Source organism: Phalangium opilio, unplaced genomic scaffold, assembly GCF_054372755.1.
Source record: "Phalangium opilio isolate 3A_F unplaced genomic scaffold, DU_Popi_V2 ptg000022l_1, whole genome shotgun sequence".
Classification (NCBI taxonomy): domain Eukaryota; kingdom Metazoa; phylum Arthropoda; class Arachnida; order Opiliones; family Phalangiidae; genus Phalangium; species Phalangium opilio.
Window position 1 is genome coordinate 4,313,090 of NW_028324154.1, and position 12,940 is coordinate 4,326,029.

The 12,940-nt window shown below is 34.7% G+C and overlaps 1 protein-coding gene across 1 annotated transcript; it reads left to right on the forward strand.

Annotated features, from left to right (window-relative positions):
* The first annotated feature begins 7,252 nt into the window (after positions 1 to 7,252).
* On the forward strand, positions 7,253 to 10,522 carry LOC149695220 (uncharacterized). Its single transcript, XM_089867492.1, has 4 exons — positions 7,253 to 7,352; positions 7,543 to 7,810; positions 8,307 to 9,561; positions 9,816 to 10,522. The coding sequence occupies exons 1-4, from the start codon at positions 7,253 to 7,255 to the stop codon at positions 10,020 to 10,022; spliced, it is 1,830 nt and encodes a 609-aa protein (XP_089723618.1). The 3' UTR covers positions 10,023 to 10,522.
* Positions 10,523 to 12,940: the final 2,418 nt, after the last annotated feature.

Sequence of the window (12,940 nt, forward strand, 5' to 3'; positions counted from 1 at the left end):
TAAATTTATGGCCATAGTACAAAAAAACACCCCCCCCCCACTAATATCATTTATTGTGAAATGAAAAAACACCATTATTATTATTATGAAATTTAAAAAACCCCACAACAGCATTTATTATGAAATTCAAAAAAAAAACTATTATCACTTGTTATTAAATTCAAAGAAAAAACTATTATCATTTGTTATGAAATTAAAAAAAAATTATCACTTCTTTTCAAGTTAAAAGAACCCACTAATATGATTATTACAAAATTAAGAAAAAACCCTCTAATATCATTACTCCGAAATTAAATAAAAACCACTAATATCGTTATTATGAAATTAAAAAAATGGCATTATTTTCACTTATTATGAAATTAAAAAAAACTGCACTAATTGCATTATTATGATCTAATATTTGTTGTTAAATTTAAAAAAAACTCAGTAATATTATTTGTGAAATTTAAAAAAAACCACTAATGTCACTATTTATTACGTAGCTTAAGAAAAAGCAAATATTATCATTATTATAAAATTAGGTAACCCAACCCCCTAAAATGTCATTATTTATTATGAAATTAAAAAAAAAACTTATCACTTATGAAATTTAAAAAAACTATAACTTCTTAGGAAATTTAAAAAAATTTAATAACTATAACTTCTTATGAAATTAAAAAAAACTATTATAACTTCTTATGAAACTAAAAAAAACTATCAGTTGTTTTGAAATTAAAAAATGGCATTATTTTCACTTATTATGAAATTAAAAAAAACTGCACTAATTGCATTATGATCTAATATTTGTTGTTAAATTTTTAAAAAAAATCACTAATATTATTTGTGAAATTTAAAAAAAACCACTAATGTCACTATTTATTACGTAGCTTAAGAAAAAGCAAATTATATCATTATTATAAAATTAAGTAACCCACCCCCCTAAAATGTCATTATTTATTATGAAATTAAACAATAAAAGCCCCTACATATCATTCTTTATTATAAAAATTATTGAAAAAAAAACCCCACTAATAGTATTATTAATTTATTATGAAACTTAAAACAAATAATAAAATTATTGTGAGATTTAATTGTGAAAAAACCTAACAACTGTTATTATTTTGAAGTTTAATAAAAAAAGTTAGTTATTACGAAAATTATTTAAAAAGAAAACACTGATATCATTAGTTATTAATTATGGCCTTCCAAATTGGTTTTTGAACTGATGAATTATAGGTGCTCTGGGCGTTTTCGAGTGAAAAATACTGTATGAAATTTTTCTGTTGAGCTCACTGTTTTCAAGTTAGGATTGCGTCTCACTAGTCAGTGTCTACTAAAAAAACTGGGATAGGGGGCTCACTAGTCAGGCTGACTACTAAAAAAAATATCCTTATGTCGAGCCCTGCTAGGGGTACTTTGCCATGGTGTAGAATATCAGGACTGGAAATAAGCATAGGAAACTGGACATTGTCCAATAAAATTTTAAAATGTCCCATAATTATGTTAAAAACTAAGGGGGTCACTGGACATTTTGACCAATAAATTTTCCTTAGTTTTAAAAGTGCCACACTATTTTCACACTCCAGTGGACAATGTCCTCAAATTTATCCAGTCAAAGGGAGCTTCACTGGACACATGTCCTACAATAAGTTATCTTATTTCCGGCCTTGCAGATGATACCTTATGGTTTGTCGCAAAGCATACTGGATCACGCGCATCACGACTTTAGCTGCTCGGGCTACTATAGCGCGAGTAGCGCAGCGTTTGTGAGCGCGGATCGAGTGGGCTATGCCCAGAGTTTATGTCATTCTCATTTTTCCATTCCAATTCCCATTTTTCTGCTGGTTCTTGGTGAGTGTGGATGTGTGATCATGTGCGACGTATTTTGAGATTAAGCTTTTTCAATCTGTCAGTGATAGTTTTTAAAATATTCGTAAAAGTTAAAAGTTTAAGTATTTATGAACGATATTCAAGTGTTAATTTCCTCCTTGAATGAACAATAAGTTAGATTACCATAGATTTTTGAACGTCCGAGGCTTAAGCTTCAAGTCGTCGCCATGATGCCTCATGGTTCTTTGGAAGGGTCAAGCTGGCCAAGTTCAACAGCCAGTGTTTTGAGACGAGTATATTTACCGCCTCAATTAACTACCATTCTTTTGTGGAGTGAGTCAATCTAAACGCTAACCTTTTTTTAAGAATTGTTATTCTTTCTATTTCGTCTTGTTTTTTATTTGTTGCGTCAATATGAAGAAATTTGAATGTTATTATTTATACTTTTAAGAGGACGATTATGCATTTGATGTAATTCAAATATTTGATTTCAGCCGTCATTTCTGTAGTTCTCCTGAACTGTCAAGGAGTAACGATCAAGCATCAGATTTATTGCCAAGAACCAGAATTTGAATGTAGTACTGGAGTTGCTGTCAAGTACCTCAGTTTCCTTGAAGGATTTAAATTACCGACAACGACCAAAGCTACCGTCAAGAGGCAACGTTTCCATCAAATACCGTATTCACCATCAAGTGCTGGAGTCAAGAATTGGAATTACAGTCGAGAATCGCAGTTTCATTCAGTTATGGCTTTTATATTAAGGCATGTAGTTTTAAAGCGTTTATTTTTTATTTATTTGTTTGTTTGGTACATAAAAACAAAGTTTGACTTTTGAAGATTAATTAGATTAATTAGATATGCCCAATATTTTTGATTGTGATTGAACACGAGAATATTTAGCTTCTGTCTTGGCAGTTTAGGTCAGGGTTGCCCGACTCTTATTGAGTCGTACATAGTTTGCACTCATGGAGGATTCAAACTTTACACCAGGAGGTCAGGATGTCTAGAGCTCAAAAGCAGACGGCTTTCTGTCCTCCAGGTAGCTCGGCCTCCTGGTGTAAATGGTATAAATTCTCCATGGTTGTAAATTGTCTATGACAGTGCTATTTATGCTGACCGCATATATTCACTTACACAGAAGTTCCAATTGTTGATAAGTTTGTGCTAAGCCTTAACCGGCCATCCACGTCCTGTAAATGCCTACTAACATAGTTATTCGTGTTTGCTAAGTTTAAAGCCAACTGCACACCTTTAAAATGTTATGTTCTATCTCTAATAATAATTTTTCCTTTGCCTATAGAACGGAAAAGCCTCCATATCTGGTCAGAGTGAATGTGGGAAACTCAAAAACAGCGTGTGACAGTACCATCCGCACCGATCGTTATTATTCTAGATTGCCACAAAACATTTGGGGAACATTGAGTGACGCACCATTCCGACGTTTAAACGAATCAATCAAATCTGTAGAAGATGTGACCAATTGCATTGGAACAACACTAGTGGATCTCCAAATCGAAAACAAAACATTGCATAAACATAAAGTGTTAATAACATCTAAAGAATCAATTCTTTCGTTGGGAACCATAACCTTGTTTGGATTTGGAGCAAACATTCATTTCAGAACGCAAAGATTTTCACTAACGACAGCCCAAGCCTTAACGGAACTTCAACTATCAAAGATTTTCAAAAGCCAGTATGGACAAAATGAAGATTCCCAAATTTCATCATCTACAACGTTTCGCAAAAGGTGTTTTTCTTGTGATGGTTTTGGCCACTTGAAATATAGTTGTCCGAATGAGGTTTCTAAAAGTAGAGGAGGTCGTGACCTACCATATGCACGTGATATCACATCTACTGGTCCGAGACGTCAAAATATAAGTGTGATAACTCTAGATGGCAACGAACGTGAAAATCCTATTTCTCACTGTGAACATTCTGCTTCTAATAGTCAAGGAACTGGTCTTTCAACTCCTTCTGCAATTCAAGGAACTGGTTTAAAAAGCGACTCCCACGTTCCAAAAAGCGACTCCCACGTTCCAAAAAGCGACTCCCACGTTCCAAAAAGCGACTCCCACGGTCCAAAAAGCGACTCCCACGTTCCAAAAAGCGACTCCCACGTTCCAAAAAGCGACTCCCACGTTCCAAAAAGCGACTCCCACGTTCCAAAAAGCGACTCCCACGTTCCAAAAAGCGACTCCCACGTTCCAAAAAGCGACTCCCACGTTCCAAAAAGCGACTCCCACGGTCCAAAAAGCGACTCCCACGGTCCAAAAAGCGACTCCCACGGTCCAAAAAGCGACTCCCACGGTCCAAAAAGCGACTCCCACGGTCCAAAAAGCGACTCCCACGGTCCAAAAAGCGACTCCCACGGTCCAAAAAGCGACTCCCACGGTCCAAAAAGCGACTCCCACGGTCCAAAAAGCGACTCCCACGGTCCAAAAAGCGACTCCCACGGTCCAAAAAGCGACTCCCACGGTCCAAAAAGCGACTCCCACGGTCCAAAAAGCGACTCCCACGGTCCAAAAAGCGACTCCCACGGTCCAAAAAGCGACTCCCACGGTCCAAAAAGCGACTACCTCAGCCGAAAAAGTCAAAAAAGTGACTCTCTCAGTCAAATGAGCGGTCTCGAAAGTCAAATGAGCGGTCTCGAAAGTCAAATGAGCGGTCTCGAAAGTCAAATGAGCGGTCTCGAAAGTCAAATGAGCGGTCTCGAAAGTCAAATGAGCGGTCTCGAAAGTCAAATGAGCGGTCTCGAAAGTCAAATGAGCGGTCTCGAAAGTCAAAAAAGTGGTCCTGAAAGTCAAAAAACCGGTCTCGAACGTGAAATATCCGTTTTCGATAGTCAAAAAAGTATAGGCGCTGTTCCGCGAAGTAAATTAAGCTTCTTGGTGTACTACAACCAGAACGACATTCCATCCAGTGATGAAGGTATGAACTTAGACGGACAACTTTTATGGGACATTGAACAACCTAACTCAAAGGAACTATTAAAACAGGTATTTTTTTTGCGTACATTAACGCCATACATGGAAGGGAAGAAATAATTGGTCAAAAATTAAAATTTATTTACCATTTAGCAGGAAAATGTAGCACCAAACGCGACAGCATCGACTGATGAAATTTTGGCCCTTTTGACGGTTACGACGATTCCAGATTTCTCCAACAATAAAAAGAACATGGGCAAGGAAGCAATCAAAGAAGATCGTAAAAATGAGGACGGAATTGAAAGTGTTTCAAAAAGCCAAAAAAACTGTTTAGATGACGAAAGGGATGTATTTGAATCGTAAATTTTGTTTGTAAATAGGGAGGCTTTATTTATTTTGTGTAATTGTTTATAATGGGGAAACTTTATTTATTTTGCTGAATTATAAAATGGAGAAACTTTATTTAAATGGGTGTAAATTTTCCCCATAAGACCATAAATTTATATTTAATGGCCATATTTAATGGTACAAAAAAACCCCACTAATATTGTGAAATAAAAAAAAACCACCATTATCATTATTATGAAATTTAAAACACCCCACAATAACATTTAGTATGAAATTAAAAAAAACTATTATCACTTCTTATGAAATTAAAAAAAAAACCACTAATATCATTATTAAGAAATTAAAAAAAACCCACTATTATGATATTTAAAAGTCCAGTAATATCATTTATTATGAAATTTAAAAGAACCGCACTAAGTACATTATTATATTTTTAAAAAAAATACCCCACTAATACTTGAAAAATTTAAAAAAAAAAAGTAATATTATTATTTGTTATGTAGCTTAAGAAAAAGCAAATTTAATCATTATTATAAAACTAAGTACCCCTCGACTCTAAAATATCATTATTTATTATAAAATTTAAAAATTAAAGGCACCACATACTATTATATATTATGAAAATTATTGCAAAAAAATCCCCACTAATATCATTATTTAATATGAAACTTAAAACAAACAAACAAATAATATCCTTATTATGAAATTTAATTAAAAAAAACAAAGTATTTTCATTATTTATTTTGAAGTTTAATAAAAAACAAACTGATATCATTAGTTGTTACGAAAATTATTAAAAGAAAAAACAGTAATGTCATTAGTTACTATTTATGGCACTCTAAATTGGTATTTGAACTGAAGAATTATGGGTTCTCGGGCGTTTTCAAGTGAAAAATACTGTATGACATATTTCTGTTGAGCTCACTGTTTTGAAGTTAGGATTGCAGTATTCAATTGATGGCCCCTTATAAATTCATTAGTCAAATGCCTTGATTCATGTCTTATTTACAGTCCTGTTAGAGGTACTTTGCCCATGGTCAGGGCTCGACATAAGGCACTAGTCAAGGCATTTGACTATTAAAAAAAATGCGTTGACTACTAAAATAAATCGAAATCTGGGGATTCACTAGTCAACTTGACTAGTAAAAAAAAATGTCCCAAATATTCGTAAACCATGCGGCTCCTAGTCAATACAATTTCAAACATATTTGAAACTAAGGCCTAGAGGTCCGTGCACTCCAGCTAAAAAACTCGCGGATATTTTAAATCTTGAAGATCCTGAAGTTTTTTGTCTCTTGACAGCACGTACAAAGCTACGTTACATAGAGACCAAGCTTTACGCGTGCTGACAACCGATGTTGTAACAGAGTATGTACAGAATAAGCTGTCATTCGAGATAGGGAGTTGCCTATCCTGTAGATTGAAAACAAATTTCCTCACGCGCATTCTTTATCCATGCCTTGACTATCGAAAAGCCACACTATTTTTGCACACTCCTGTCAAATTTTCCAGTCAAATTTTTTTTATATCCGGCCCTGATAGGGGGGCTCACTAGTTAGGCTGACTACTAAAAAAAGTATCCTTATGTCGACCCCTGCCCATGGTGCAAATGATCAGGGTCGGAAATAAGCATAGGACACTGGATATTGTCCAATAAAAGGGGCGTCACTGGACACATAACCTTATAATAAATTTATCTTATTTCCGGCCTTGCAGATGATACCTTATGGTTTGTCGCATAGCCTACTCGATCATGCGCATCACGACGCTAGCTGCTCGCGCAACCATAGCGCGAGTAGCGCAACCATAGCGCGAGTAGCGCAACCATAGCGCGAGTAGCGCAACCATAGCGCGAGTAGCGCAGAGTTTGTGAGCGCGGATCGAGTGGGCTATGCCCAGAGTTTGTGTCATTCTCATTTTTCCATTCCAATTCCCAATTTCCCATTTTTCTGCTGGTTCTTGGTGAGTGTGGATGTGTGATCATGTGCGACGTATTTTGAGATTAAGCTTTTTCAATCTGTCAGTGATAGTTTTTAAAATATTCGTAAAAGTTAAAAGTTTAAGTATTTATGAACGATATTCAAGTGTTAATTTCCTCCTTGAGTGAACAATAAGTTAGATTACAATAGATGTTTGAACGTCCAAGGCTTAAGCTTAAAATCGTCGCCATGATGCCACATGGTTCTTTGGAAGGGTCAAGCTGGCCAAGTTCAACAGCCAGTGTTTTGAGACGAGTATATTTACCTCAACTAACTACCATTCTTTTGTGGAGTGAGTCAATCTAAACGCTAACCTTTTCTTAAGAATTGTTATTCTTTGTATTACGCTTTGTTTTTTGTTTGTTGTGTCGTTATATATAGAAATAGGAATGCTATTATTTATGAATATTTAATTATACTTTTACGGAGCAAAAAAAAGAGGACGATTATGCATTTGATATAATCCAAACATTTCATTTCAGCCATCATTTCTGTAGTTCTCCTGAACTGTCAAGGAGTAACGATCAAGCATCAGATTTACTGCCAAGAATCAGAATTTGAATGTAGTACTGGAGTTGCTGTCAAGTACCTCAGTTTCGCTGAAGCATTGAAATTACCGTCAACGACAAAAGCTACCGTCAAGAGAAAAAGTTACCATCAAATTCCAAATTCACCATCAAGTGCCGGAGTCAAGAATCAGAATTGCGGTCCAGAATCCCAGTTTCACTCAGTTATGGCTTTCATATTAAGGCTTGTAGTTTTAAAGTGTTAATTAGATTTGCCCATTATTTTTGATTGAGATTCAACGGTAACACGAGAACATTTAGCTTCTGTCTTTGTCAGTTTAGGCCAGGGTTGCCCGAGTCCTATTGAATTCTCCATGGGTGTAAACTGTCTACGACAGTGCTATTTATGCTGACCACATATTTCTACCTCTTAACACAATATCTTGCCCCATTAGCAATTTATGGTATATGTTCTTACACAGTCATGTTTAAAAGAAGGAACATTGTACTTCCATCTCTTCTTTCCCAAAACTAAACCAGGCTCATTCACTTACACGGAAGTTGCATTTGCTTTAACTAAATAAGACGGATTGATAAGTTTGTGCTAAGCCTTAACCGGCCATCCACGTCCTGAAAATGCCTACTAACATAGTTATTCGTGTTTGCTAAGTTTAAAGCCAACTGCACACCTTTAAAATGTTATGTTCTATCTCTAATAATAATTTTTCCTTTGCCTATAGAACGGAAAAGCCTCCATATCTGGTCAGAGTGAATGTGGGAAACTCAAAAACAGCGTGTGACAGTACCATCCGCACCGATCGTTATTATTCTAGATTGCCACAAAACATTTGGGAAACATTGAGTGACGCACCATTCCGACGTTTAAACGAATCAATCAAATCTGTAGAAGATGTGACCAATTGCATTGGAACAACACTAGTGGATCTCCAAATCGAAAACAAAACATTGCATAAACATAAAGTGTTAATAACATCTAAAGAATCAATTCTTTCGTTGGGAACCATAACCTTGTTTGGATTTGGAGCAAACATTCATTTCAGAACGCAAAGATTTTCACTAACGACAGCCCAAGCCTTAACGGAACTTCAACTATCAAAGATTTTCAAAAGCCAGTATGGACAAAATGAAGATTCCCAAATTTCATCATCTACAACGTTTCGCAAAAGGTGTTTTTCTTGTGATGGTTTTGGCCACTTGAAATATAGTTGTCCGAATGAGGTTTCTAAAAGTAGAGGAGGTCGTGACCTACCATATGCACGTGATATCACATCTACTGGTCCGAGACGTCAAAATATAAGTGTGATAACTCTAGATGGCAACGAACGTGAAAATCCTATTTCTCACTGTGAACATTCTGCTTCTAATAGTCAAGGAACTGGTCTTTCAACTCCTTCTTCAATTCAAGGAACTGGTTTCAAAAATGACTTCCTCAGTCAAAACAGTGGTCCCGAAAGTCAAAAAAGTGGTCCCGAAAGTCAAAAAAGTGGTCCCGAAAGTCAAAAAAGCGGTCCCGAAAGTCAAAAAAGTGGTCCCGAAAGTCAAAAAAGCGGTCCCGAAAGTCAAAAAAGCGGTCCCGAAAGTCAAAAAAGCGGTCCCGAAAGTCAAAAAAGCGGTCCCGAAAGTCAAAAAAGCGGTCCCGGAAGTCAAAAAAGCGGTCCCGAAAGTCAAAAAAGCGGTCCCGAAAGTCAAAAAAGCGGTCCCGAAAGTCAAAAAAGCGTTCTCAATAGTCAAAAAAGCGGTCCCGATAGTCAAATGAGCGTAGGCGCTGCTCTAAGTCAGTTAAATGTTCCTCAAGGTCAATTAAGCTCCTTGGTGTTCTACAACCAGAACCATGTTCCTGAAAGTCAATTAAGCTCTTTCGTGTATTACAACCAGAACGACATTCCATCCAGTGATGAAGATGCAGCTATGAACTTAGACGAAAAACTTTTGTGGGACATTGAGCGACGTCACTCAAAGGAACTATTGAAACAGGTATTTTATTTAGTTTCGTAGCAAAGTTCTAGAAGATAACAACATAACTTGCGCTTCTCAAGACTAATAACTAACTTTAGGGGTGGTTATTTAAAATTCATTACTTAATAAATATTCCAGGAGAAGAAATTTTATTTCTAAAAGGGGCTCTATGTTACAAATATATTTACTTATGCATATATGGCGGGACAGATAACAATATTTGTACAGTGTCGATAAATACTGATGGAGAAACTTAAATTTATTTTATTTAGCAGGAAAATGTGGCATCAAACACGACAGCATCCACTGAAGAACGTTTGCCCCTTTCGACGGTTACAACGATTCCAGATTTCTCCAATAATAAAGAGAACTTGAGCAAGCAAGCAATGAAGGAAGATCGTAAAAATGAGGACGGAATTGAAAGTACTTCAAAAAGCCAAGATTGCGAAAATGATGAAAGGGACATATTTGAATCTTAAATTTTGTATGTAAAATGGGGACACTTTATTTATTTTGTGTAGTTATTTAAAGTGGGGAAACTTTATTTATTGAAATGGGTGGAACTTTCCCCATAAGACCATAAATTTATGGCCATAGTACAAAAAAACACCCCCCCCACTAATATCATTTATTGTGAAATGAAAAAACACCATTATTATTATTATGAAATTTAAAAAACCCCACAACAGCATTTATTATGAAATTCAAAAAAAAAACTATTATCACTTGTTATTAAATTCAAAGAAAAAACTATTATCATTTGTTATGAAATTAAAAAAAAATTATCACTTCTTTTCAAGTTAAAAGAACCCACTAATATGATTATTACAAAATTAAGAAAAAACCCTCTAATATCATTACTCCGAAATTAAATAAAAACCACTAATATCGTTATTATGAAATTAAAAAAATGGCATTATTTTCACTTATTATGAAATTAAAAAAAACTGCACTAATTGCATTATTATGATCTAATATTTGTTGTTAAATTTAAAAAAAACTCAGTAATATTATTTGTGAAATTTAAAAAAAACCACTAATGTCACTATTTATTACGTAGCTTAAGAAAAAGCAAATATTATCATTATTATAAAATTAGGTAACCCAACCCCCTAAAATGTCATTATTTATTATGAAATTAAAAAAAAAACTTATCACTTATGAAATTTAAAAAAACTATAACTTCTTAGGAAATTTAAAAAAATTTAATAACTATAACTTCTTATGAAATTAAAAAAAACTATTATAACTTCTTATGAAACTAAAAAAAACTATCAGTTGTTTTGAAATTAAAAAATGGCATTATTTTCACTTATTATGAAATTAAAAAAAACTGCACTAATTGCATTATGATCTAATATTTGTTGTTAAATTTTTAAAAAAAATCACTAATATTATTTGTGAAATTTAAAAAAAACCACTAATGTCACTATTTATTACGTAGCTTAAGAAAAAGCAAATTATATCATTATTATAAAATTAAGTAACCCACCCCCCTAAAATGTCATTATTTATTATGAAATTAAACAATAAAAGCCCCTACATATCATTCTTTATTATAAAAATTATTGAAAAAAAAACCCCACTAATAGTATTATTAATTTATTATGAAACTTAAAACAAATAATGAAATTATTGTGAGATTTAATTGTGAAAAAACCTAACAACTGTTATTATTTTGAAGTTTAATAAAAAAAGTTAGTTATTACGAAAATTATTTAAAAAGAAAACACTGATATCATTAGTTATTAATTATGGCCTTCCAAATTGGTTTTTGAACTGATGAATTATAGGTGCTCTGGGCGTTTTCGAGTGAAAAATACTGTATGAAATTTTTCTGTTGAGCTCACTGTTTTCAAGTTAGGATTGCGTCTCACTAGTCAGTGTCTACTAAAAAAACTGGGATAGGGGGCTCACTAGTCAGGCTGACTACTAAAAAAAATATCCTTATGTCGAGCCCTGCTAGGGGTACTTTGCCATGGTGTAGAATATCAGGACTGGAAATAAGCATAGGAAACTGGACATTGTCCAATAAAATTTTAAAATGTCCCATAATTATGTTAAAAACTAAGGGGGTCACTGGACATTTTGACCAATAAATTTTCCTTAGTTTTAAAAGTGCCACACTATTTTCACACTCCAGTGGACAATGTCCTCAAATTTATCCAGTCAAAGGGAGCTTCACTGGACACATGTCCTACAATAAGTTATCTTATTTCCGGCCTTGCAGATGATACCTTATGGTTTGTCGCAAAGCATACTGGATCACGCGCATCACGACTTTAGCTGCTCGGGCTACTATAGCGCGAGTAGCGCAGCGTTTGTGAGCGCGGATCGAGTGGGCTATGCCCAGAGTTTATGTCATTCTCATTTTTCCATTCCAATTCCCATTTTTCTGCTGGTTCTTGGTGAGTGTGGATGTGTGATCATGTGCGACGTATTTTGAGATTAAGCTTTTTCAATCTGTCAGTGATAGTTTTTAAAATATTCGTAAAAGTTAAAAGTTTAAGTATTTATGAACGATATTCAAGTGTTAATTTCCTCCTTGAATGAACAATAAGTTAGATTACCATAGATTTTTGAACGTCCGAGGCTTAAGCTTCAAGTCGTCGCCATGATGCCTCATGGTTCTTTGGAAGGGTCAAGCTGGCCAAGTTCAACAGCCAGTGTTTTGAGACGAGTATATTTACCGCCTCAATTAACTACCATTCTCTTGTGGAGTGAGTAAATTTGAAAGCTATTATTTATGAATATTTAATTATACTTTTAAGAGGCCGATTGTGCATTTGATATAATTCAAACATTTCATTTCAGCCATCATTTCTGTAGTTCTCCTGAACTGTCAAGGAGTAACTATCAAGCATCAGATTTATTGCCAAGAACCGGAGTTTGAGTCTAGTACTGGAGTTGCTGTCTTTCTTCAGTTTCCCTAAAGGATTGAAATTACCGTCAACGACCAAGAGACAAAGTTCCCATAAAATTCCGAATTCACCATCAAGTACCGGAGTCAAGAATCAGAATTACAGTCAAGAATCCCAGTTTCACTCAGTTATGGCTTTCATATTAAGGCTTGTAGTTTTAAAGTGTTAATTAGATTTGCCCATTATTTTTGATTGAGATTCAACGGTAACACGAGAACATTTAGCTTCTGTCTTTGTCAGTTTAGGCCAGGGTTGCCCGAGTCCTATTGAATTCTCCATGGGTGTAAACTGTCTATGACAGTGCTATTTATGCTGACCACATATTTCTACCTCTTAACACAATATCTTGCCCCATTAGCAATTTATGGTATATGTTCTTACACAGTCATGTTTAAAAGAAAGAATATTGTACTTCCATCTCTTCTTTCCCAAAACTAAATATAATTATCCGAATGAGGTTTCTAAAAGTAGAGGAG